Source organism: Manis javanica, chromosome 16 (genome assembly GCF_040802235.1).
Source record: "Manis javanica isolate MJ-LG chromosome 16, MJ_LKY, whole genome shotgun sequence".
In the NCBI taxonomy this organism is placed as follows: Eukaryota; Metazoa; Chordata; class Mammalia; order Pholidota; family Manidae; genus Manis; species Manis javanica.
Window position 1 is genome coordinate 50,808,129 of NC_133171.1, and position 25,991 is coordinate 50,834,119.

Consider the following 25,991-nt stretch of genomic DNA (forward strand, 5'->3'; position numbering starts at 1 on the left):
TAAATAACCAGTAGACTCAAGAGAAGAATGGAGATGACAGAGGGAAGAGTTAGTGAATTTAAAGAGAGAACAATAAAATTATCTGAACAACAGAGAGAAAAATGTTTTTTAAAAAATGAACCTATCCATTGGTGTGATGTGAGAGTAGAATCCGAGGGGCTCTTAGTAGATCTAGTAGATGGTGGATACTGAAGCCAAAATTAATGCATATGGATTGCAGGGGATTTGAAGAAGCAAAGCAGGCAGTTTAGGGGTTTAATGTTAAGGGAAAGAAGGAAAATAGGCCAGCATTTTGAAAGGATGAATCAGAGAAATAATTTGTAGTAGACTTTTGCATGTCTAGCCCAAGTTTTTCCAAACTACAGCACCTGAGATGAAATGGCTTTCACATTTGGCTCTCCACCCTCCCTCTTTTTCTGGGGTCCTCAAGTCCTCTGAGGACCCTCTTCATTACTTTTCAGAGCCCACAGGCACTTCATGTGAACACAGGACCAAGGCCCCTCTCCCCGTGCTGGAGCAGCCGTCTTCCTCCTCTCTTGCTCTGCCTCTTCAGTGCCATCTGCTGCCCAAGCCAAGCGAGGATGCCTCGCTCTGGTGTCAGTATCCTTAGGCCAGTGCCCATCATCTGTGCCAATGGTGTCTCCATTGCACTGGGAGACTATAAGAGACCGTAACTATGGATTAAAACAAAGAAAATTAAATGTGAACTTCTTCTCCTAGTATTAAAAAGTCAGAGTCATAAAAGATATCCAGATTGGAAGGGAGCAAGTAAAACTATCCCTATTCATAAGTGAAATGGTCTTATATATAGAAAATTATAAGGAATTCACTAAAAAAAGCTTACCAGAACTAATGGATTTCAGTAAGGTTGCAGGGTATAAGAGCATATATAAAAATCAGTTGTATTTCTATACATTTCACATTGAACAACTGGAAAAAATTAATAAATAAATTCCATTTACAATAATATCAAAAGAATAAAATACTTAGGAATAAAATTTAACAAGGGAAGCACAAAATTTATACTCTGAATACTATAAAACATTGTTGAAGGAAATTAAAGAAGAACTAAATAAATGGAAATGTAGCCCCTGTTTGTGAGATGACTTAATACTTCTAAGGTGGCAATATTTCCCAGACTGATCTTCAGAAGTGATGCAATCCCTTTCAGAATCCCAGCTGACTTCTTATAGAAATGACATGCTTATACTAAAACTCGTATGTAAATGCAAGGGATGAAGATTTGCCAAAACAATCTTGAAAAGGAAAAACAAAGTTGGAGGACTCATCCTTCCCAATTTTGAAACTTAGTACAATGTAACAATAATCAAGAAAGTGAGGTACTGGCATAAAGGTAGACATATTGACCAATGGAATAGAATTGAAAGTCCAGAAGTAAACTCTAATACCTATACTCAACTGACTTTCAAATAAGGATGCCAAGACCGTTCAATAGGGAAAAAATAGTATTTTCAACAAATGCTACTGTTAACAACTGGATACCCACATTCCAAAAAAATGAAGTTAGAATCCCTGTCTCACAGTACATGGAAAAATTAGCTCAAAATGGATCAAAGAGCTAAAATTATAAAGTGCTTAAAAGAAAACATAGGGATTAATCTCCTTGACCTTGGATTTAACAATAGTTTTCTGGATACACCAAAAACAACAAAAATGAAAATAGATAAATTGGACTTCATCAGAATTCAAAACTTTTATGCTTCAAGAGATACCAAGAAAGTGAAAAGACAACCTACAAAATGCGAGAAAATATTTACGAATGATGTATCTGGTGTCTTGTATACAGACTACATAAAGAACTCTTAAAACTCAAAAATAAAAAGTCAAATAACCCAATTTAAAAATAGGGAATACATTTGAATGGACGTTTCTCCAAAGAAGATATACAAATGAACAATAGGGAGATTAAAAGGTACTGAATACCAGTAGTCATCAAAGAACAGCAATTCAAAACCACAATGAGATACCATGTCACAACTACTACAACAGCTAGATCGAAAGGTCAAATGTTGGAGAGGATGTAGAGGAATTGCAACTCTCATACACTTCTGATGGGATTGTAAAATGGTGCAGTCACTTGGAAAACATCTGGTAGTTACTTAAGATGTTAAACATAAAGTGACCATATGACCCAGCAATTCCATCCCAGGTATAAGCTCAAAGGAATTGAAAATATATGTTCATACAAAAACTTGTATGTGAATGTTCATAGCACCATTTTTCACATTAGCTAAAGGATGGAAACAACCCAAATTTCCATCAATTGATGAACGTATAAGCAGGATGTGGTCTATCCATACAATGGAATATTATTCAGCCTCAAAAAAGAATGAAATACTGATACATGCGACAACATGCATGAACCTGGAAAATATCAATGAAAGATTCCAGTCACAAAAGAGCACTCGTGACTCTATTTACATAACACATCCAAAATAGACAACTGTATAGAGACAGAACGTAGATTTTTTGTTGTCTAGGACTAGAGGGGGTAGGGAGACTGGGAGGTCATACCTAAAAAGTACAGAATTTCTTCTGAGATGATGAAGATGTTCTAAAATTGATTGTGGCAATAGGTACACAGCTTTATGAATGTACTAAAATGATTGAATGTACCCTTTAAGTGGGTGAATATATGCTTTGTGAATTATAGCTCAATAGACCTGTTTCAAACAAATAAAAAATAGCAAGAGTAGAGTATCAGGAGAATCAGCTCCTGTGTCGCAGAAGGGCCAGGGACCTCACCTGGCCAGTAGCTTTGTGTGAGTCAGCAGGATGATACAATGGTTGCTGACAAAGCCAGTGTGATCCTGGGCAGACGGAGAGGCCGAATCCAAAACACAGCACTAGGGACAGTTTCACCTGACCCTTAGTTAGTTAGATTGCCTCTGAAATGGCAGATTCATTCTGAAAGTCCCATTCTTGAAGGTTGTTAATGAACATGCCCAGAAGAGATGCCTCATGTAGTTAAATGGTGAACCTGCATCCCCAGTTTTTATACAGTGTGGAAGGCAGACAGACTTAATAAAATAATGGTATTTGGAAGTATGATGATAACTACATGGGAAGAAAGTCTAAAGATAGTATCTAACATGGAAATAAAAAAATGAGAAATATGCTATCCTCAGATATGTAGGGGGATAACAGGTGAAAAGGATAAGATTTATCTTTGTCAGTTCAGTTTTAAAAATGTGGAGCACTATCACATAGAAGGCAACCTTCCATAAAGTATAGTCCTGGAAGAGACTGTATGAACAAGGGATTCTGCCATTACAAACTTTTAGAGATGCTAGTCTACCCTACCTTTAAAGAGTTGTACAGTGCATTAATTTACTAAAAGTCTAGGATATTGTCCCATACAACTATTTGCTTTCTTTAAGATACTTTTCAGGCTTGTTTGATAACTGCACTGCCCCCACTCCTTTATATGTATAAAGCCTTTAATACCATGGATTCACTGCTCCTTGCAGTTGGTAGGGTTTCTACATTCCACCTGAAGTGGTAAAATATTAAGTCTAAGTACACTTCAAAAGTATATATAATGCAATCCCTAAAGCAACCACTTAAAAATATATACAAAGAAATATAATTAAAAGCTGAATCAGTAAATGAAGGTGGAATTCTAAAAACACTCATAAAATTTAAAAGGCAGGAAAGGGAAAATAATAGAATGAAAACAAAAAGAACAAACAGAAAACAAATTAAAAAATGGCAGGCCTAAATCTAAACATACCAAAAGTTACATTAAATATAAACAAACAATCTAAACGTACCAATTGAAATATAGTGATTGGCAGAATGGATTAAAAGAAAAAAGATCCAACCATATGCTGTCTACAAGAACTGTTCTTTAAATATAATGATATAGGCAAATCAAAGTAAAAGGATAGAAAAGTATATACCATTCCAACACTAGTCAAAGGAAATCTTGAATGGCTATTTTAAATTCAGACAGAGTATACTATGAAGCAGGAAATGTCTAACTTATAAAGAGTAACACAACAATGATAAAAGGGGCAATTCACCAGCAGTCCTAAATGTGTATGCATTTAATAACAGAACTTCAAAATACGTGATGCAAAAATTTATACAACTGAAAGGAGAATTAGGCAAATTGATAATTATAGTTGGAGTCTTCAATCTTCCTCTCTCAGTAATCAGTAGAACAAGAAGACATAAAATTGACAAGGGTATCAAAGAACTGAGCAGCATGATCAACCAACTGGATCTAAACAACATTTGAGAACACACCAAAAAACAGCAGACCATTTTCAGGTACACATGAAGCATTCAACAAGACAAACAATATTCTAGGTTCTAAAACAAACATGTACAAATTTAAAAGAATTGAAATAATCCAAAGTATGTTTTCTAACAATAATGGAATTAAGCTAGAAATCAATGACAGAAAAATAATGGAAAATTTCCAAACACTTGGAAACTAAACAACACTCTGCCAGAAAGAAATTCTTATGAGAATTAGAAATATTTAAATATTTTCAACTGATGGAAAATGAAAATATAACACACCAAAATTTGTAGGTTGCAGTTGAAACAGTACTTAGGAGGAAATTTTTAGCATTAAACACTTGTATTGGCAAAAGAAAAAAAAAGGTCTAAAAATCAACAACCTTAGCTACTCCTTAAGAAACTAGAACAAAATAAGTCAAAAGGAATCAGAAGGAAGGAAATAATAAAGGGAAAAGCAAGAACCAATGAAACTGAAAGGAGAAAAACAATTAAGAAAGTCAGTAAGACCAAAACTAGTTCTTTAAAAAACATCAATAACATTGATAAAAAGAATAAAGAGAGAAGACAGAAATAACCAATAACAAGAATGAAAGAGGAATATTTAGAGGCATTGAAAGGATAATGGAATATTGCAAATAATCTACACAAATTTAAAAATTTAGATGAAATGGATAAATTCCTTGAAAACCACAAACTATCAAAATTCACTAATAGAGAAACAGATAACCTAAATGCTTCTATATATATTAAAGAAATTGAACTCATGGTTAAAAGTCTTCCAAAAAAGAAATTTCCAGGTCCAGATAGTTTCACTGTATAATTCTGGCAAACATTTCAAAAATAAATAACCAATTCCACATAATCTTATCCAGAAAATAGAAGAGGAAACACTTCCCAACACATTTTATGAGACCAGTATTATCCTGATCCCAAATCAAAGACATCACAAGAAAACTATAGATTAATATTCCCTGTACATATACATTCCAAAATACTATGTATTGAATCTAGCAATATATAAAAAGAATAATACACCACACCTAAGCAAGGTTTATCTCAGGAGAACAATCCTGGGTCAGTCTTCAAAAATCAATCAAAATAATCCACTATAAGAAACTAAGGAATCAAAAAACACATGATCACATCAATTGAGGGAGAAAAATATATCATAAAATTTAACATTCACTCACAATAAAAAGTTTCAGCAAACTAGAAATACAAGGGAACTTACTCAAACTGATGAAGGGCAATGACTAAAAACTCAAAGATAATATCATACTTAAAGGTGAATGACAATGCTTTTCCTCTCTAAAACTGGCAAGACAACATTGTCAATTCTCACAACTCCTATTTAGTAAACAAGAAAATATATTTAGAAGACATAGAGTTTGAAAAGAAAAAATAACACTGTCCCTACCACACATGACATATTTGTCTATTTAGATAATTCCAAGAATCTACAAAGAACTCCTAGAAGTAATAAAAGAGTTTAGTAAGGTTGTATGATACAAGACCTTTACACAAAAATTAATCATACTTCATATACTAGGAATGAACAATTGACAACCAAAATTAAATATTTATTATTTTATACTTTAAAATGTATTGTGTAGTTACATAACATATTAATTAAATATTAATATATAATTTACAGTAGTTTAAAGTAGAGAAAAAAGTAGGTATTAAACTAGTAAAATTTATGGAAGATCTCTATGTTGAAAACTGCTGAACTTTAATTAAATACAAAAAGACCTAAATAAATGGAAACATTGTGTTCATAGATTAGAAGAATCAATATAGGAAAGATGTCAATTCTCCTTAAATTAATCTTTAGATTTAATACAATTGTAATCAAAATCCCAGCAGAATTTTTTGTAGCTATACACAAGGTGACTCTAAAACATATATGAAATGGTAGTAGAATTAAAATAGGCAAACAATTTTTGTAAGAGAAGAATAGCACTGGAGGACTCACACTATATGATTTTAAGACTTCCTAAAAGCTGCTATAATCAAGACAGTTTTGATACTGGCAAAAGGATAAACAAGTCCATCAATGGAACAAGTTAGAGAATACAAAAACTGATGCACACATTTAAGGTCCGTTGATTTTTCAACAAAGGCACTAAGACAATAGGGAAGAATAATCTTTTCAATAAATGGTATTAGAACAATTGAACATCCATATATAGACACAAAAAACAAACAAAACCTCAAGCTAATCTTACATACAAAAACTAAGGCAAGATAGATTCTAGATGTAAAAGTAAAATTAAAATGATAACATTCTAGAAGAAAACAAAAGCAGTTCTTCATGACCACTGGTAGGTAGTAAGTTTTTGGATATCATACCAAAAGCACAATCCATAGAAGGAAAAAAAGTGACAAATAGTACTTACAAAATAAAAACTTTTGCTCCATGGAAGACATTGTTAAGAGAATGAAAAGGCAAGTGACAACTGGGAAAAAATGTTTTCAAATCCCGTATCTGACAAAGGGATTGAATCCGGAATATAAGAAGTGAATAAGTAAATACATATTCTCAAAATTCAATACTTAAAAAAACAAACCACTCACTTACATTTTAAAAAGGTGTCGGGGGTAGTGTCTGATGAGCAGACACTTCACCAAAGATGACATATGGATGGCAAATGAGCACATGCAAAGATGTTCTACATCATTAGCCATGAGAGAAATGGAAATTGAAACAATGATGAGATATCACTACACCCCTATTAAAATAGCTTCAATTTTTTTTTTTTTTACTGTCAATACCTAGTTACTAGCAAGAATGTGGAGCACCTGAAACTCATACATTGCTAGTGAGAATATGAAATGCTACACACTGGAAAACAACTGGACAATTTCTTACAAAGTTAAGCAAAAAATATCATACAACCCAGTATTTCACCTAAAGAAATGAAAGCTTATGTTCACGCATGAACTTTTACATAGATATTTACAGCAGTTCTCTTCTTAACTGCCAAAAACTGCAAGTAACCCAATGTCCTTTAGTAAGTGAATGGCTAAACTGTGGTACATAAAAAACTACTCAGCAATAAAAGAACAAGCCGCTGATACATAAACAATGCACAAAATCTCAGAGGCATCTGAGCAAAAGAAGCCGGTGTCATAAAGCTGGATGCTCCCAGATTCCTTTTATGTGACATTCAGAAAAACACAAAGGTATAGTGATGGTGAGCAGGAGTACAGGAGGGTGTGACCCCGGCAGGGCAGGATGAAGAAGCTTTTGGAGGTAATAAAACTTGTGGGAAGCGTGATTGTGATGATAGTTATATGAATCTCTATATATGTTTAGTCTCATAGAACTTCCCAGAAACACACACAAGCAAGTTAATTTTACTATGTTACTTTAATTTAAAAGCAAGATAAAAAAACAATCTGAGTCCACCAAAGAAAGAAGGCATGAGGGACTATTAAACCACACACCTCAGCTATAATTACAAAATGAATCTTACGTAGAGAACAGAATTTTTTTAACTTCTAGAGAAAGGGTGCCTTATTATGCAATTGTGTGTGAGTTGAGGATACGGGTGTGGTGAATTATTTCAGCCTGAACACAGCAGGAGCCATTACCAACTTTTCCTCAGTTTGGGCAGTTTGGCATTAGGAGTGAGAAAGTAGGAAATTGAGGCCCTCTGTGATCAGGAATATTGGCAGAAACTCGAGGTCTGATGATTTATTCATTTGGCAAGTATTGCACATCTGAGAAGTTCAAAGCCCCTGTGGGACTCCCACCCTAGGAGACAGCCCCAGCCTTGGGATACCAAAAGCTGGCTGAGAAGCAAGACGAAGGAGCGTCCTGGGGTTGGGTCCTGCAGGTACCCTGGAGAGCCCCTGAATAAATCAGATAGTGAGGGCTTCTTAGCCAGATCTTGTCAGTGGAGGAATAGGTCACCATAAATAAGGGTCCTATTAAAGACTTGGGGACACTTTATCAGAAATAATCATCTACAATACAATTTCTCCTTCTAAGGCCAACTCAGCAAAATTTATGGGTTTCTTAAATGTGCCTCAGGAGATATCCTGATCTCTGTCCCACTTTAAGACAGTTTGCAATTTTTTTTTGGTCCCTATCCACATAGCAGAATTTCTTCAAGGTCCCCCAGCCAGGCATGTGTTTCTCTGACTTCTTAAACAGCTGCATGTTTCTGCTGGGCACAGCACAGACTGAGTAAATCAGGCCGAGGGGCCAGGGCTGAGGAGAAGGCATTGTTCACATTGTTCTAAGATGAGTCCTTAAAATGGTTTGAGTCCCTTGTGCCTCCAGATAGTGTCCACCTCTGCCAGAGCTGGACGAAGTGGCATTTACCATCATAGCAACATGTCATCGCCTCTCCACTGCACCAAGTGAAAGCCAGTCACCGTGCAAAGAGCTAAGGAGCTTCTGATGTCAGAGCTTCATTGCCAAGGTGTCACCCCCCCCCAGGAAGGGTAACTGAGGCAGCAAGAGAAATAGTAGCTCACTCCAGCATGCAGAATGTGAGTCTGGGGAATCTGTTTTCTATTAAAATGTGGTCACTAAACAGTGACTTCAATAGAAGGGAAGAGGACTTGACAATATAGGTGAATGTTGAAACCACTGTGCTGTTTATGTGAAACCATCATAAGATTGTGTATCAATGATACTTTAATTTAAAAAAAGATGGGCAGAGGACCAGAACAGACATTTTTCCAAAAAAGGAATAAAAACAGCCAACAGGCACATAAAAAGATACTCCATATCGCTAATCATCAGAGAAATGCAAATCAAAACCATAGTGAGTTACCACCTCATACCAGTTAAAATGGCCACTATCCAAAACACAAGAAATAAGAAGTGTTGGTGAGGATTTGGAGAAATGGGAACTCTTCTGCACTGTCAGTGGGAATGTAAATTAGTTCAACCACTGTGGAAAGCAGTATAGAGGCTCTTCAAAAAACTAAAAATAGAAAGACCATTTGACCCAGTAATCCCACTTCTAGGAATTTACCTGAAGAAAACAAAATTCCTGATTTGAAAAGATATATGCACCCCTATGTTTATTGCTGCACTATTTACAGTAGCCAAGTTATGGAGGCAACCTAAGTGTTCATCAATAGGTTAATGGATAAGGATGTGGTACATATGGAATATTATTCAGCTGTGAAAAAGAAAGAAAACCTGCCATTTGCAACAGCATGAATGGGTCTAGAGGGTATTACACCAAGTGAAATAAGCCAGGTAGAGAAAGACAAATACTGTATGATTTCACTTATTTGTGGAATATAAAAACAAAATAAAACAAAATGCAAAATAGCAGTCAACTCATAGGCACTGAGAAGTGACTGGTGGTTACCATGGGGGTGGGATTTGGGTGGGTAGATGGGAAGAGTGAGCTGGATAAAAAGACACAGAAATTCCCAATCATAATGTAAGTTGGTCATGGGGTTGGTAGGACAACATGGAGAATATAGCCAATGATTCTATAACATCTTCCTATGTTGACAGATAGTAACCTTACTTAGTTGTGTAGGAAGATATAATTTTTATACTTAAAACCAATATATGATTGTATATCCAGAATACTTCAATTAAAAAAATTAATTTTAAAAATTTAAAAACAATAATATGGTCACTAGAAAACAAGGAGCTGCTATAGTCATTCCAGTCTGCTAGGTCAGAAAATGAACCAAGCCCCTAAAACACTAGTCAGGCCTGTAAGAAATCAGGCAGTGGGCAGGCTGCAATATTTAATGTCCTTGCTTTTCTCTTTGCTGGCTTGAGTGCCAGAAATTTAGCTCTTTTTGTAAGAGACTGTTAGCTGCAGGAGATAGGAATCTTTATCAGACAAGGATGATGGGCAAGAAATAAAGGATAGAGCAGACGCTGTCAGAGTCCCATCCACACTCCCACCACATACCATGTGTGTGCACACCAGCACAACACGTTTTCTAGCACCTTCCAGTCTCCCTGAGGGTGTTTTCTGGCTGCCCAAGGGTTGCACCTGGGACAGTCTAGAGAAAGGGAGTTGACACCCATCCCAGGAGGCCCCAGCCAGTGACTGCTAGAAGTTGGTGTATACACACCCCACCTCTCTCACCCCCAAGTGGGCCATCTGAGAAGTATGTGTCCTGTACTGTTTCCCAGAGGTGCCCAGTTGGATTGAGCTGCGCTTGCCCACATGGAAACTGACTTGCTATTGCCCCCTTTACTGGGGGCCTTCCCTCCCTGTCTCACTTCCCCACTTTCCTATCAGTTTGTTCAAGGATCACCTCCCAACTAAATTACTTGTACTAGGGTCTGCTTCTGCAAGAAACCACATTTAGATTAGGGGTCACCATGGCTCAAATGGCGAAGAGAAGACAGAAAACTGCAAACAGGATTATGCAAGCTGGATAGAAAAGAACTAAAGTGAGCTGAGACACTGCAGAAGGCCTTGGGCCCCTTTGAGGGCTTCCTAAAAGTCACTGTCAATATCGATAGTGCCACACTATTAAGAATTAAAGGTGCTCTGTTTGCCATCCAGGTATGTACTTTGTTGTTTTTTTCTTGCTATATGTGCAAGATCCTAGTGCACCCATCATTCATTCATTGTATTAGCATAGTTGTTGATTCCTAAGATCCAGGTCAAACCACCAATTCCACTAAATGCCCCCACATTGTTAAAATAACAGCCCACAAAGCATCATCGACATTAGTCTGCTGACCCATAGTCTGTGGAAACCAGATTTCTGTGATTCAGTGGTGCAGAAAATCATTCCTCAAGCATATTGTTTCCAGCAGACTGTATCCTAAGGCCCAGAGCAAAGTTCTCACCAAAAACTGCACATGACAGATACTCACTCTTCATTGCTACCCTTGACTGTGAAGAGAAAAGATTACAAATATTCATTACCATGAAGGAGTCAGATCTGTTCCCAGTGACAGGTCAGCATCAGAGTCCTTTTATGTGAACCTGGATGGGTTCATCAGTTCCTCTCCCATAGCCCTGCTCCCTCTCACCACACACTCACACAAGTCCTCCAAAAGCAAAAGCTAGCAAGTCAAAGCCTTTTGGAATAAGGAACAATCCTCGGATTCCTCTATTAATTCCTTGGCTGCTTCGTGGACCTCCTGATGCTGACCAAATCTAGATCAGGTGTGTTTGCTTTGGACCCCATGAGGCCTGGCCAGCGTCGCCAGCCCAGAGCCGTCTGCAAAATATTAGCTTTTGATATTTTTAAGAAGGGCAAAAAAGAACAAATTTAAGTAGATTTCATTTCTTCAGCAATTCATGAGTTCGGATTGGCATTACTTAGGAATATAATCATCTAGGCTGTGTTTCAAAGAATACCGTCCTTTCCCAGTTTACATGTCCTCATGTCTCACCTACCCTTTTAAACCACCCGTTCTTGTTCCTGGAGTGGGGACAGCATTAGAGGAACTTTTCCTGATGTGTCTCATGTATCCCTGTCCTCACCAGGCTGTGACAGCCAGGCAGGGCTATGCCTCCTTTGTATTTCCAAATCATTATGGCCCAAGTCCCTACTGGTTTTACAAAATTAGCCTACTCATCGCAAGGCAAGTCCCAGATGTTCCTGAGGGGGTCGCCAAGGACTGCCTCTTGAACGCTCTAGAGGATGCTCCTTGGGTTCCTCACCTTTCCTGACTTTCCCATCTTCCTCTGAGCTGTAGGGGCTGCTATTTCCTGCACCTGCTGTCCTCTGATAGTGGCATTGCGGTTGGCCATTGCTCCAGCTTCAGGGACCCTGCTTCCCTGGCTCCTGTATCCAACCAGGCCGGGCAGACATTATAGGACTTTACCAAAGACTTGTGGCTAATGGAACTGCTCCTAGGAGAGAGGCTAAAAGCTACATCTGCAAGTGTGACTCTTGGAGGACTTTGACCCAGTGGCCTTGGGGCCTCATTCTGGGAGACCTCCACATCCCCTCAGCCAGGCAGTCCAAGCAGCAACCTGCTTTGGCCTCCAGGCCCAACTGCCTTTTCACAGATTCACTCTTGCCAGGTCATTGCCCAGGCTTAGAGTTCCAATAAACAGTTCACAGCACTTAGTTTTCCCTGTTCAGTCTTAAATGACATGAGTGCATCAGTGGTCCAGTGGGCTGCACCCAACTACCAGCCACTCATCCTATCTGTCCTCAAAAGCAGTGGTTCTCAGTGGGGATGGCATTACCCTGTTGAGACAGGCAGTTCTTTATTGTGCAGGACCAGGCCCAGCCCACCAAATACCACTAGTGTCTGTACCCTGTTATTATGATGACTAGTCAGCCCATAAATGAGAGTCTCCATCCGAATGCAAGGTGAGGCCCAGATGAGGGCTGCACATCCATCCCACCATGGCCTATCCACTGCTCGCAAAGTGCAAGAGCAAGCGGAGCAAATAGTTGGACAAGAACACATGCTTGCACCATCTGTGTCAGTCAGGGTTCTCCAGAGAAATAGAACCAGTAGGATGTATGTGCATGTGTGTGTCTGTGTGTGTGTATATATATATATATAGTGGGGGTGAGGGAGGGAGTGGTAGAGAGAAAGAGGTTGAGAGAAGAGAGATTGATTTATTTTAAGGAATTTTCTCATGTGATTGTGGAGTTCAAATTGTACAAGTTCAGATTCTGCAGGACAAGTCTGTAGGCGGGAGCCCCAGGGAAGAGTTAGTGTTGTAGCTCGAAGGAGTCTGAAATCCCTTCTTCCTCAGGGAACCATGGTCTTTTGTCCTCTTATAGCCTTCAATGAATTGGATGAGGCCCATCCAGTTATGGAGGGTAGTCTGATTTACTCAAAGTCTGCTGATATAAATGTTAATCACATCTAAAAGCAACATCTAAACTGGTGTTCAGCCAAACATCTGGACACAGTACTTCAGCCAAGTTGACCCATAAAATTAACCATCACACTGTCCAAGCACAAACACTACTTTTTAGGCATAGGACAATCTACATGCAGATTTTTTTTAAATTATCTAGGTGGGTGGGCATATAGTTCTGCTAAAGAAACAACCAATCCATGTTTCTTAACACAGAACAGCAAACAACATGTAACTCTTACCATGCAGCACCTGCATCTGGGTCATTTCATTTTTAGAGCTTCCCCAAGAATGATGAGGCCTCACTGTACATATGCAGACCTCAGCTAGCCCATTCTGTGATTAGATCATCCCAAACAGAGCTGGTTGCCTCAGAGATAATATCCAGACTCTCCTACTAAAGAAGGCAGATGATCCTCCTAATTCTTAAAATTTTAATCTCCCCCAGTTCAAAGAATGTGACGGTCTTCTTTCCTCCTGGCACCTGTTAGACCCTGGAGCAGCTGGTAACCAATAGACTCCATGAGGTGAAAGGAAAGCAGCTTCTGCGGAAATGAGATTCTCTATAATTTCTGTGCCCTGGGGTGTACACTGTCATGTCTTCTTATTTACAGAGCACAGTTGTCCATACCTCCCCAGCTACGAGGAATCTAAACATCCCTGTTGTGGGAAAAGCCATAATTATGGATTAAGCCTTTAGGTGAAAAAATAAGATTGAGTTTGCAGGAGAACTGATGAAAGGCCCTACAGATGCTTGTATTCACCAAAACAAAACACTAAAGCCAGTCCACTAAAGAACATGTAGTAACATCCTATTCATCTTCAGTTTGTTGTAATGGGTCCTATATATTTCACTTCCACTTACCATTCCTTATATACTGAATCTTTTTCAAGACCTCGCTCCTCTAAAGTTTCCACATGAAACCTATAACTTATTTTCATCTTTGCATATATGGAGTTCCTTCTCTGTGTCTGTTTTTCTTCTCTCCGAGTCTTCACTGCCTTCCTGATGTTATCGCTTGGAGCTATTGGATCCCTGAAGATGCAGCACCAAAGCCTGCACCACCAGCCCTACTTGCAACATGTTCCCATTCCCCACTCCCCCTCCTCGCCCACTGTGATGGTGAAGAAGCGTGGTCCCCGGGCTGTATGAACTTGCCCCTTCAATTCCTTCCTCTCTCCCAGAGCTTCACTGTAAAAACCTCCCTTCTGCTTTTGCTCTCGGCTTTGCCTCCTTTTCCTAGTCTTCACTCCCTGGGTTTCCTTATTCTGCACATATCCCCCAGACAACCTGTTTACATGCGCTGGGACTGAAGTCTCTAAAGAGATAGAGCCACATAAACTAGCATTTCATGTAGGCAGAACTCAGACTCATCATTCCTGAAAATCATCCTCTGCACAATGGTCCGCAAGTCTCTGCCTTTCTCCTTCTTCCCTCCCCTCTTTCATAATATTTAGCCATAATAGAAAGGAAAGGGAAAGAGCTTTAGTGGTATTTTCTGGAAGAAAAATAAATAAAAGGATGAGGGTAGAAATCATCCCAGGCCCTGAAAATAGAACTATTACCACCAGCATTTCAAGCAAGCTTATTAAAAAGTCATTTGTTTCCAATTAAGAAAATCAATCATGTTTGACTATATAAAGGAATATGAAAGACCCCATTACTAATGAAAGTACTGGTGAATTTGAAGGTGGGTAACTGATCAGAAGGCAGAGGTTCAGTATGTGAGGCTGCCCATATGTAAGAAGGTGCAGTGGGAGTCAGTGACGGCCAAAGGGCCGCAGCTCTGCTTTGAGAAGCTCTGAGCGGGGATTATTGCAAGAACATATGAGTGCCCCCACTAAGGGATGCTGGCACCTTCAATTCAGTTCACTAGACCCAAGATAACTTGTTAATGTAGGCCTTCAAGACACTTTCAGAAAAGGGAATGGGAAAATGCAATTGCAGTATCCTGTCTGAGCATAATCAAGGCCTTAGAAACAGTCACTATGGCTTTGCCTCCCAGCGTCCTCCAAGCTTGATTACTTTAATGCCCACCCCCACTCATGAGAATTGCTTTTACTACTGCCACCACCATTACTACCCCGCTTATAGTGCACCTACAGTGTGTCAGGCATTGTGCTGGGGCCTTTATGTACATTTTGCCTAATGTTTGTAGCAGCCTTACCGTGATGGTAACACCCTATTTCAGTGAAGAAACTGGAGCAGAAAGGTGCCCCAAGGTCATAGGTAGTAAATGGTACCTGTCCCCAAAACCATGTTCTTTCTACAATTTCAGGCCCAGAATTTGCTCTGCTATTTCCCCTGCCATTTTCCATTGTCCCTTCTACTGAGGGAGGCTCCACTGCTGCTCAGTGGTCCCTGAAGGCCAGCTGCCCTTCTCTGGCTTCCCACTCTCACCACGATTTCCCGCTGGCTTCTCCCCTTCAGCTCAGCCCCTTGGTTCCCTTGGCTGATTCCCCTGAGTCGCACTAGTATATCCCAACCCCGTGCCACACCCCCACAGCAGGTGGCAGAGCAGGAAGCCTCATGGCTTAGCCCAGTGGTCATTGGACCGGAAAGAAACAATGTGTATATGTATCAGGTAAAAAATGGCTTTTGAACCTGAAAGCCGAATCCATTTCCATTTGATTTTGTCTTTTATTTACAAACTCATTGATATGCTTCTCCTAATCTCCAGCCTCTTCAAATGAAGAACAATCCCCACATCAAGAAGCACCAGCTCTGTGTAAGGCAGTTATTTCACAGGCTGGCTGGCAGTGTGACCAACAGAGAGCCTTAACTGGGGCATGTTTCTTTCCACTAACCTTTTTTTAAAGCACTAGCTGATTTAAAATTAAGTGATAGAATCCAACTTTATCTTGAAGTGAGTTTATTGTTTATATCAAAGAGCAGTGTAAAATTCACTTTTGTCATGTTTTAGTCCACCTAAAAATTAATACATTGCCAAATCAAATATCTTACTGCTTGGGGTTTATTTTATACTGGTTAAGTGAACCCTGCCCTTCTGTCCACAGTCAATGAGGAGCCCGTACAAACTAGCCTCCAATGTGAGCAGGTGGCATTGGGAACAGGTAGACTATACCTGCCGCGCCTGCAGTGGAGCAGAGGATCCTTGAATGTACTCAGGCACCTCTGAGAGTCTCCTGTGCTACCTCTGGGGCTACAAGGAGGGAGGTCAGAGGCAATGGCTGCATGGACCCTCCCCTCACCCCAGATCACATCCCTGGCAGCCAGAGCCACAACTTCAAATGGAAAGAAGGGCTGTGATCTACAGCTGCTCCGCCTGGGCAGGACTTGGAAGCTGGTTCTCCCTAGCTGAGATAAGAACTTCCAGGCATCTAAAATTACATCTTTTGAATGGATGCCAACATAATCATGAGCCCTCAGCAACCTGAGATGTTTAGTATCTAACAATTCATGCTGGTTGCTGAGCTGAAAATTTTCCTTATGCTTACCTACGTGCACATTTGTTTGAGCTTTTAACAAATGTGGTATTTATTTAATTCTCTGAATATGTTTATGGAATATTATCACATACTGGAATAGTGTTATCAATAAGCTCCTCAGCTTAATTAAGTGTATACAATAGTCAAATGCCTAAGCTTCAGACAAAATATGCTAATCCTGTTGATTATTATGATTACTTGGGTTACTGGAATGTATATCCCATAGGAAAAGAATCAGGTCTCCCAAACATGGTATAATTTGGTCATTTTTTATAAATGAGAATATTCCCCAAAATATAATCATCATGTACTGTTCTGGTGATAAGGAGATGTCCTGAAGCCCAGACTGCTATGTGGTGTTTTCATCCCGAGCTGAAATGCTCATCCATTATTGGGCATATCCTCCTCTGCAAGATATGGCCAAGGTGATGGGTCGCTCTTGAGAAAATCCTCCTGGGGAAACCAAAGAAGTTACAACATATTTTTCTTGAAATTAAGGATTGTTGAGAATGAGCAGCTTATTACTCTCTCTGTGACTTCATAATGTTACCAAATATGATGGTTAGCATATTAAATGGAAGCAGAATCTTGAATTCTGGAGAACTGAAATGCCATTTTAGAATGAGAAGTCTTCAAAACATTGGTCCAGCTTTTAGACCATCCCAGTCTCCCACTGTCACTGAACGTTTCTGTTCTGGGAACCAAGGAAAGGACCTGCCCTCCTTGCTCCCAGGAGGGATGAAGGCTTGGCCCCACCTCACCCCCAGGCCGGCCAATGGATTGGTTGGCTTGCTGCTGCAGTTCTGGGCTCCCTCCACATCACTCCTCCTTAGCCAGGCTCCTAGGCTCTAACAGAGCCTGGCAAAAATGCTGGAACACTCCCTGTCACCCCCAGCTATCACTGAGACTCAGGTTATGAATATTTTTAGTCAGTGCACATGACAGATGACATCGCATGTGAAGCAGGTACCCAAGTATAACATCGCAGCTCCCTCTCAAGCAAGTATATTGCAGCAGGTTTTTAAATTTCAACTTATTTTTATAAATATACATAAATATGCCCCCACATAAATCATAAATCATATACACAATTTTTTTTCATCTAGTTTGGCTCCTACAACCCAATTCATCTTCCACCTACCTCCACCCTCAGGTAACCCATCCTAACAGCTCTGTAGATAACCATTCACATTACCTCCATGCTCACGGGACATATATAGGCATGCACGCACATGCACACACACACACACAGAGTTATATACACACTTGTATGAGCCACTTGCCATTGTTTGACCAAACACAGGATCATTAATGCCCATTTTTTTCCCACTGTCTTCTTTGCTTCCTTTTTGTCTTTCCTGCTCTTAGAAATTGTTAAAATTTTGGCATTCCCTCCCTGCAGTCCTCCCTTGCCACCTTTTTCTGACCCTCTATTGATTTGGCTTCTATAGTATGTATTTTTGTTCTTCTAGAGTTAAAAAAGAAACTGTAATGTCTGTAGTTATTCCAGATATAGCCTCCTCCTACCTCCATCCAGGGCTGTAGCTTGTCTTAACTTCCCACTGAACATCTGCTCACCTTATCTCCCATTTGTTATTATTGCTGAAGTTGTAGTTGTCACATACACATGCACAGTTGTTTAATGGTCAATAGCTACATATTTTTACTTAAAACTTGCTCTTTTTTAAGTTCATCACTGTTTCCTTTATCCTACATATTTCTCTTGTTTCTTTTTCTTCCTGCTGATCATCATCATAATTTTACACTTACATAGCCCTTATTAAATGCCAGGCACTCTTCTAAGCACTTTACATATGTAACCTAATGCAGTCTTCACAACAGATAATAGTATTACCCTTGTTTTGCAGATGAGGAAACTGAGGTACAGAGCCATTCAGCAATATGCCCAATGGTGCACACTAAGTGGCACAGCTGGAATGCAAATTAGAGAGCCTGGGTCCAAAGTCCATGCATTTGACCTCATGTTTGGCTGCTTCTCAATTGACTCCTGAAGGTGGGAGTGTCTGTGAGTGGTAGATGCTCTTAGTCTTCATGTGGTGAAAATTGTCTTTACTGTGCCCTCATTTATGAATGATAGTTGGACTAAGTATAAAATTCAAGTTGACAGCTAGTTTCCCCCATTGTCTTCTGGCACCCATTGTTGTTATTGCAATGTGGGCTGTTGTCTAAATTTTTTCATTGCAGGTTCCCTGGAAGCTGGCAATGGTGGCTCTCCTTCCTGAAGTTGTATGGTTTCACTATGATATGTGTAAAGGTGGATTTATTTTTATTTATCCTCTGAATACTTAGAGAGCATTTTCAACCCAGGGGCTATGTCTTTCTTCAATTCTGGAAAATCACAACTGCTGTCTCTTCAAATATTGCTCCCTTACCATTGCCTCCATCCCCTTCTGCTAGAACTCTTATTAGACAAATGATGACCCTTCAGTCTCTTCTCTATGACTTTTAACTGTTCTTTCCCAATTTTTTTCTCTTTTGCATTATGTGCTATGTTTGGTGAGTCTGTGGTGAGTTTTTCTACACTATCTTCCAGATCACTAACTCATCTCCAAAATATGTCCATTCTGGGGTTCATTGCCTTAGTCCCTCCTATTGTTTTTATTTGTTTCAATGACTCTACTTTTCATTTCAAAATTTCTTTCCTATCCACTTCTTTTTATTTCACTTACACCAATTTGTTTTTCAAATTCTTATTCCTTTAAAAAAAAAACTTAAGCCTTCCTTAATCTCTGAGTATTCTCAACACATTTATTTTAAGTCTGTCTTGGGAGTATAGATTGGCACCATTGTCATGGAGAGCAGCAACTCAAATGAATACAGACCCACTGAGATCCAGCAGAATAACTGTCTCCCAGGCAGATAAGGCTGCATGTCCCAGGATGGTCATCGCAGCGCTAGTTGTGTTAGTGGGAGTGGGAGGCAACTGGTTGTTCAGTCCTCAGGAGAGGGAAGTAAAGGGTTGGGGTACCCACTGTGGAATGTATATAGCAATTGGAAACCGAGAATTAGATGCATCTACAGCAAAACAGGCAGATATTGAAGACACAGTACTTATAATTAAATAAGAAACAGAATAAGATGTGTAGCACAATATTATTTTCAAAGCTTAAAAACAACACAGAAAACTTTAACACAAATTGCAGGAATATATGCAACAAAAGGATATTCATCAAACCAATTAGAATGGCTGATTCTTAGACGATGAGAGGAGTGGGGTGTGCGGCACGGGGATGAAAATACATACACACCTCATACCTTCAGGCAGGCAGGGCTTTGCCCAGACTATCAAGGATGGTGCGCTGCAAACTGAAGAGTAAGTTTGACTCAACTCGCTGAGCTTCTGCATCAAATATCTGCCTCCCAGAAAATTGCTTCCATTTGTAATGAATTCGTGTTCCAAGTACTGATTTTACTATCTTTTTTTAGCATGAGGTTTATTCGTGCATTTTGGCATTTTGGTGGGCAGGCCCATTCTTTAAATTTTCCTTCTTTCTCTTTGGCTGTATCCCTTTATACCTACCCCGTTTCTGTCTGACAGATCCTCCAGGCCTCCAATCCAGAAGCAGCTCTAAGAAAGGCAGTTTGCTCCTGAGCAGTATTGAGATATGGCTGATCTGGCCATAGAGTCAGTAGGCAGCTTGATGTACAAACCCAGAGAGGCTGAGTCTGTACCTTTCTTCCTCCTCTGGCAACACTTTTGTTTTCTCAGTCCCCTTTCAGGGGGGTCTCACCCCAACCTGCAGCTCCAAACTGTGTCCTGCATGGCGCATTTTAGTCACCTTCCTGCTTCTAGACCCAGAGCCCTTCAGGCTGCAGACTCAGGCATCCCTTAACATTTTGCATTTCTGTCCCCCTTCTGGTCTTCAGAAATGCACCTTGTACCCTAACCTTGCAAGTCTTGATATTCTCTTTTCATTTTACCCACCATTGCTGTGGTGGGAAGAGGTGCTTCCTGCCTCAGTAGATTTTCAATTATACAAACAAGTTTAGATAAAGCCTGATAAAATATATATTAGCAAGGAGGAGAGGAGTAGGCCTGATTTTAAGTCTTCAAAGGATTTACATACACCTGTTTATTGAAAATTCATCTAAGGATTACGCACTTAATTTATGCTAGGCCCATCGTTTTTACAAACAGCCTTTAGGGCCTCTAACATTTTGGTAATCACCATCCTCTGTTAGAGTACTAAGACTGGCTTCCCACAGCACAGCTACAATCAGCACTCTGAATTCAGAACCACCCACTGGATCTCCCCTTTCAAAGAGGCCCCTCAGGTTGGAGTCATATTCTGCGCACTCTCCCTCTACCCCAATCCTGCTACTGAAGTTTATTTTAATTGCATTTTGCTGGGATACTATAGTAGTATGGTCAAATGGAAGAACAGATTTTTACCTGGGTTCGGAGCTCTTAGTAATTACCTAGAACCCTGAATTCTTGAATAAATAGAACTCAGACTCCCTCTGCCCCGCTGCTCGCTTCAAGCCCTCCTGTCCAGCCCCTGCCCCAAACCAGTGTATACCTGGCCTTCTCCATCCTGTTGGCCCCACAGTCCTCTTTGACCAGAATCCTTTCACAACCCCACCTTTACCTTGTTCTTTGCAGAATCCACACAAGTCTCACCTTTAGTAATGATACCTCTCCTAAGGCCACTAACCCACCTTTACCTCCTCTGAACTTATCTCTACTACCGATTTGACATTTAGCCACTTGCCCTTTGGGGCCTGTCATCTTATGAATACAGTATCCTCTCAATATGTCTGAAAGTGCTTTAATGCCTAAACTAGTGCGGAGTGTCATATAGGCTGGCACATGATCAAGGTCACATCCTTGACCCTCGGGAATCTGCAGATAAAATAAAGCAGATACTGTCTGTTATATTATATTCCCATTTGTCAAATGATAAAATTGAGGCTTAGAGATGTTAGTAACCAGCCCTGCTAGGAGGTAGCAGAGTTGGGATTTGAGCTTAACTCTGTGTACCTGCAAATCTGTAATTGTTTTTTAGTATCCCAAAAGGGCAAAGTGGTTCGCTTCCTCTCAAGTCCAACTCCAAGAGACTGGTCATAGCTGCCCTGAGTGCTGTGCGGAAGAGCCAAACGCAGCCTGGCAGCAAAGCAACCCGACCATGAGGAAGGAGCAAGCTCAGCCCTGGGTCCTCCTGTTCTAAAGGAAGAGCACACGGGCCACCTGTTTGCCATCCTCTGTATCATGCTAACTTTCTTGAGCTAGGGTAGTCTTCTGCTAGTTTGTGTATTCCACAGCACTTAAATGAACATCATGCTTAACATATAGTAGATGAGTGGTAAATATTTATTGCTTGATAGCAGCACCAACATCCTTAATAAGGCACAGCCACATCACAGAAATTGCACAAGCATCCTGCAGACAGCTGTACCGGGGGAGTCATAAGTCAACAGCTCTGCCCTGGACCAGCTAAGCAGCTTTCACTTGGTGAGCAATTTCAAACTAACATGCTTGCAAAATAAAGTGTGAAGCTTAAGGAAAAGTGTTTTATCCAGAAGACTGGATAAAAAAATGAGTGTTGCTTCTGCCTAATAATACTTTCCTGTGAACTGCTTGGTACAGAGAAATTATGTACCACACAGAGCACGGCCTCCACCTACCCTGCATGTGGGATCTGTAAGGTCATGCCTCTCCTCAGGGGCGCCCCACAGGTTGTTGCAGGCTCTGCCTGCCCTTTACCCCCTGCTGCCACCCCAACCCTGTCAATTAATTCATCAAAAAGGGGGAGAAGGTGTTTCTGGCTTGTGCCAAATTACTGAGACAAAATTACCAATTATCCCCATTCTCCAGCAAGCAGAGCTTTCCGCCCCTCCCCTGCTTCCCTCCTAGACCATCTCTTGCCCCAGGCTGAGAGTTCTGTTTCCGTTTCATCTCTTTTCCATACCTCCGGATGGGGACGTGTCCAGGAACCCAAGCCAAAAGCAGCAAATTTATCACCACGCTAATGACAGCAAGCTGCATGCTGAGTGAATTCTGCAAGCCCCCTCAACCCCTTCTTTTGCCAAAACCTGTGGAGCTGAAGATCCAGCAGATTACAGGGACTGTTATCTGCCCATGAAGAATGGCTTTGTTGGAAAATGCAATTAGGTATCAGCCATATGCCTATTTTTAGACACTTGTTTGGGAAGATTTCAAAAACAAAATGGCCATGTGGTGGGAGATGTTAGCTAATCCACCAAAACTGAGCATCACTAAAAACAGCTTAAACCTGACTTTGTTGACATATGTCTTTGTGAAAACACACTTTTTGTCCCCTAGGGGTGGCTTATTGTCCTGGGAGTAGGTATTTATGTTGTGGAGTTTATGGGATTAGCGGTTCTGGTAGCAAAATGCCTTCTTTATTTACCTGAGCAGCTCTTCCCAGGCTGGGGGCTGTGGAGAATCCTTCACCCTTGTCGTGCCGAATCAGCTTCCCAGGGTTTGGGAAAGGTAGCCTGGTCATTCTGATGGGAGCAGGGGAAGTCACACATCCTAGGCTGAGCACCTACTGTGAAAAGGTGTGAGGCTGGGAGGCACAGAGCTAAGGAGGCATGTTGTTGAGAGGCCTGTAGTCAGGGAGATGAGTTATCTGGGAGACTCGCTGGGGAGGCTGTTTTCCAGGGAAGAGTACAGCCCAGTGTGTGCTCCAAAGGGGCCTCTCACCATCCAGTCTCAGTAAGAAGGAGGTGCCCAGGTACCTAAGAGGCCCATAGTGTACAGTGCCAGATACCCAGGCTACAGGCCAGGCACCCCAGCAGCATAGGCTCCCCCTACTCTGGGCATGAGAAAGCCCTCACGGCCTACTCTAGGTCCAGAGCGGTATCTAAGCGGCAGGTTGCGCTTGCCACAGCAGTATCTCCTTTTATTTGAAGAATGCATGCACTATGCTCTTAGCAATTCAAGTCAGCAATATTTGACACAGACTAAAGTCTCAGCCCATCACCATCTCTATAGCCCAACTTCTTTACTCTGCTGATAAAGACAATAAAGGCCGTGATGCTCAGATCCCATTGGAGGCTGTGGCTGGCCCAAGTTTCAGGTCATTTTCCCATTGGCTCTAGACTTGTCCAATACTCATCCTTAGACCAGGTTTCTACTGCCCAACTTCCCCTCCACACTCCCTAAGTTCTCACCCGATGTTAGAATTAGAGGAGTCATTGCTTCTGCCCAATCCTTGGTTTCCTTACTGTGCACAATCCTGTCCAGTGGGGACACATGGGAGGCAAGTCATAGACTGGCATGGTGACATACCTGGAGACATTGAGCTCTGAGGGGAAACTGATGTCTAACCCAGAGGACAAGTCTAAGTGGGAAAAGCATGGCACCCTCAGATGTGTGAAGGGCTTTCCCTGCCAACGAGAGGGAATCCTTTTTCTGTGCTGTTTCAGGGAACTAACCAAATCCTAGTTTGAAAGTTACAGGGAAGCCGATGTCAATGCCACATCAATAATTCTTTATATACAGTTTAATCAGCGGGTCAGCCTGGAACCATACAAGTTAGAGGTGAAATGACCATTTCATTCTGTAGAAAGGATTCCTAAGCTGGGGAGGAGTTGAACTGAAAGGCCTCTACTGTCCCTCTCAATCATAAGTTGATTCCAGGAGTGCCCTAGAACTTTCAGTGACTGTCAAGCTCTCCCGTGACTTCATTGTCTACTCATCTTTTGAGAACATAGTTCAGCCATTGCCTTTGAGGCATAGAATGTACTTTATGTGAGGAAAGAAATCTCCCAGACAAGGGAGCAGTAAAGTTCCCAGGCCTTCTCAGAATCCCCCAACAGCCTGATCACATCTCCCAAATGGGACATGTGATACAAATAGCTCTGACATTTAACAAGTGTGCTGAGCCCTGGAACATAAACAACCCCAGGGCTGCTGTTTCACCCATCCCTCAAGCATAAAATCTTAGAATTTTAAAGATGGAGGAAGCCTGGAGGTCATTTGGTCCCAACTCCTACCCAGGGCAGGAGTTCTTCCTCTGACGGCTCAACAGATGGCCACCCACTTCTGCTCGAGCACTTTCAGGAAGAGGCCCTCTGCTTTGCCAAGGAGATTTAGTCCTTTTGAGACAGCGTAATCCTTGTTGAGACAGTCCTCACTGTGAACTATTTCTTCCTCTTGTTGAGCCCCTAGCCTGTTTTTATTCAACTTGACTTCAGCCCTCACGAATAAGACAATAATGAATCTGCCCTTTTGATAACATTCACATTTTTAAGACAGCCATTATCTCTGTATCTCCACTTCCTCAGAGTCTTTTTTTCTCCTTCTAAACATCTCATATCACCTCAAAAATATCTCGTATGTTATGGTTTCAGACCCTCACTATCCCAGTTACCGTCTTCTATAAATATTTTCTATTTTAGTAACATTCCCTGTGAAGATTAGCTCCTAAAACCAATACCAACTGTGGTCATCTGACCATTGCATAGTACAGTGGAACGATCACCTCCCTTCATCTACACACTATACTTTATTAACATAACCTAGAATAATATGTGTTTCATACCAAATGATCAAGTGTTGTGTTCATATTTAAGGTTATCATCAACTGAAATCACCCTTTTTTTATATTTGACAAGTTTTTAAAAAGAAAAAAATAGATTTAAAAGTGGCCCTATAAATGATCAAAAGATCAAATCCTGCCTCCCCTTCATCAGTAATAGGCAGAACTCTTTTGAGAGTCTAGGGCCCTGGCAAATATTATGAGTGATGGACTAAGATAAGTGAACCCAAAGTGATTGAATCCAAAGGCAACACATGTATTTACACTGATGTGCTAGGGACCCAGCCTTTGCAGCCTGTTCTCTCAACACCGTCCATGGCACGGTAGGCCCTTGGAGGCTATGCCCACTTTTGTCTCCCTTACTCTACCTTTTTTGTTTAACCTGCCACATGCTTGTGAGGCCAAGTCTTCTTCCAGCCTGCAGGAAACTCACTAGTGGTTTTCCTTTGTGTCTTTGACAGGTGGCCTGAAGGAAGAAATCACCCAGCGGCATATGCAGCAAGTGGCTCTAGGTGGGTACAAAGTACAGCCTGCAGGAAGAAGGTAATACAAGTTGAGTTGGTCTTGGAAACCCACACCCAGCTATAAGATAATCCATTCAAAACCCTCCAGAAGATAAAGGATGGCAAGGTTTGCTGTCAGTGCAGCTTTCTTTGGATGCCTCTTCTAGAATCAGTTGCCCCAACCTGTGTGCTCACTCCCACTGTCAGCACCTGGCATCATGCTGTCCTGGCTGCTGCCTCAGCATCCTTTTCTTTCCACCCTGTGTCCCCACCACAGTTCACCCCCTGTGTCCCAGCTCCCCAGGATACTACTGTGAACTTTCTAGAGCCACTATTAACTAACCCTAACAGTAATTGTTTGTGATGAAAACTGCTACCATTTGCTGAACTCTCTCTGGGCACTACTTTTGTGCACTGTTCCCTTTCATCCTCACAAGATTCCTGCAAGGTAA

The 25,991-nt window shown here is 40.9% G+C and overlaps 2 protein-coding genes across 4 annotated transcripts in view; one reads left to right on the top strand and one right to left on the bottom strand.

The window, feature by feature from the left end:
* Nucleotides 1-25,991, bottom strand: part of DAAM2 (dishevelled associated activator of morphogenesis 2) — a 710,965-nt gene that overhangs the window by 459,556 nt on the left and 225,418 nt on the right. The gene's annotated exons all lie outside the window — the stretch shown is intronic.
* KIF6 (kinesin family member 6) overlaps nt 1-25,991 on the top strand; it is a 351,956-nt gene that overhangs the window by 286,889 nt on the left and 39,076 nt on the right. For all 3 annotated transcript variants that reach the window (XM_073224258.1, XM_073224256.1, XM_073224257.1), the window contains exon 16: nt 25,498-25,548. In XM_073224258.1, coding sequence (XP_073080359.1) covers nt 25,498-25,548 — 51 coding nt within the window. The remainder of the gene's footprint in view (nt 1-25,497; nt 25,549-25,991) is intronic.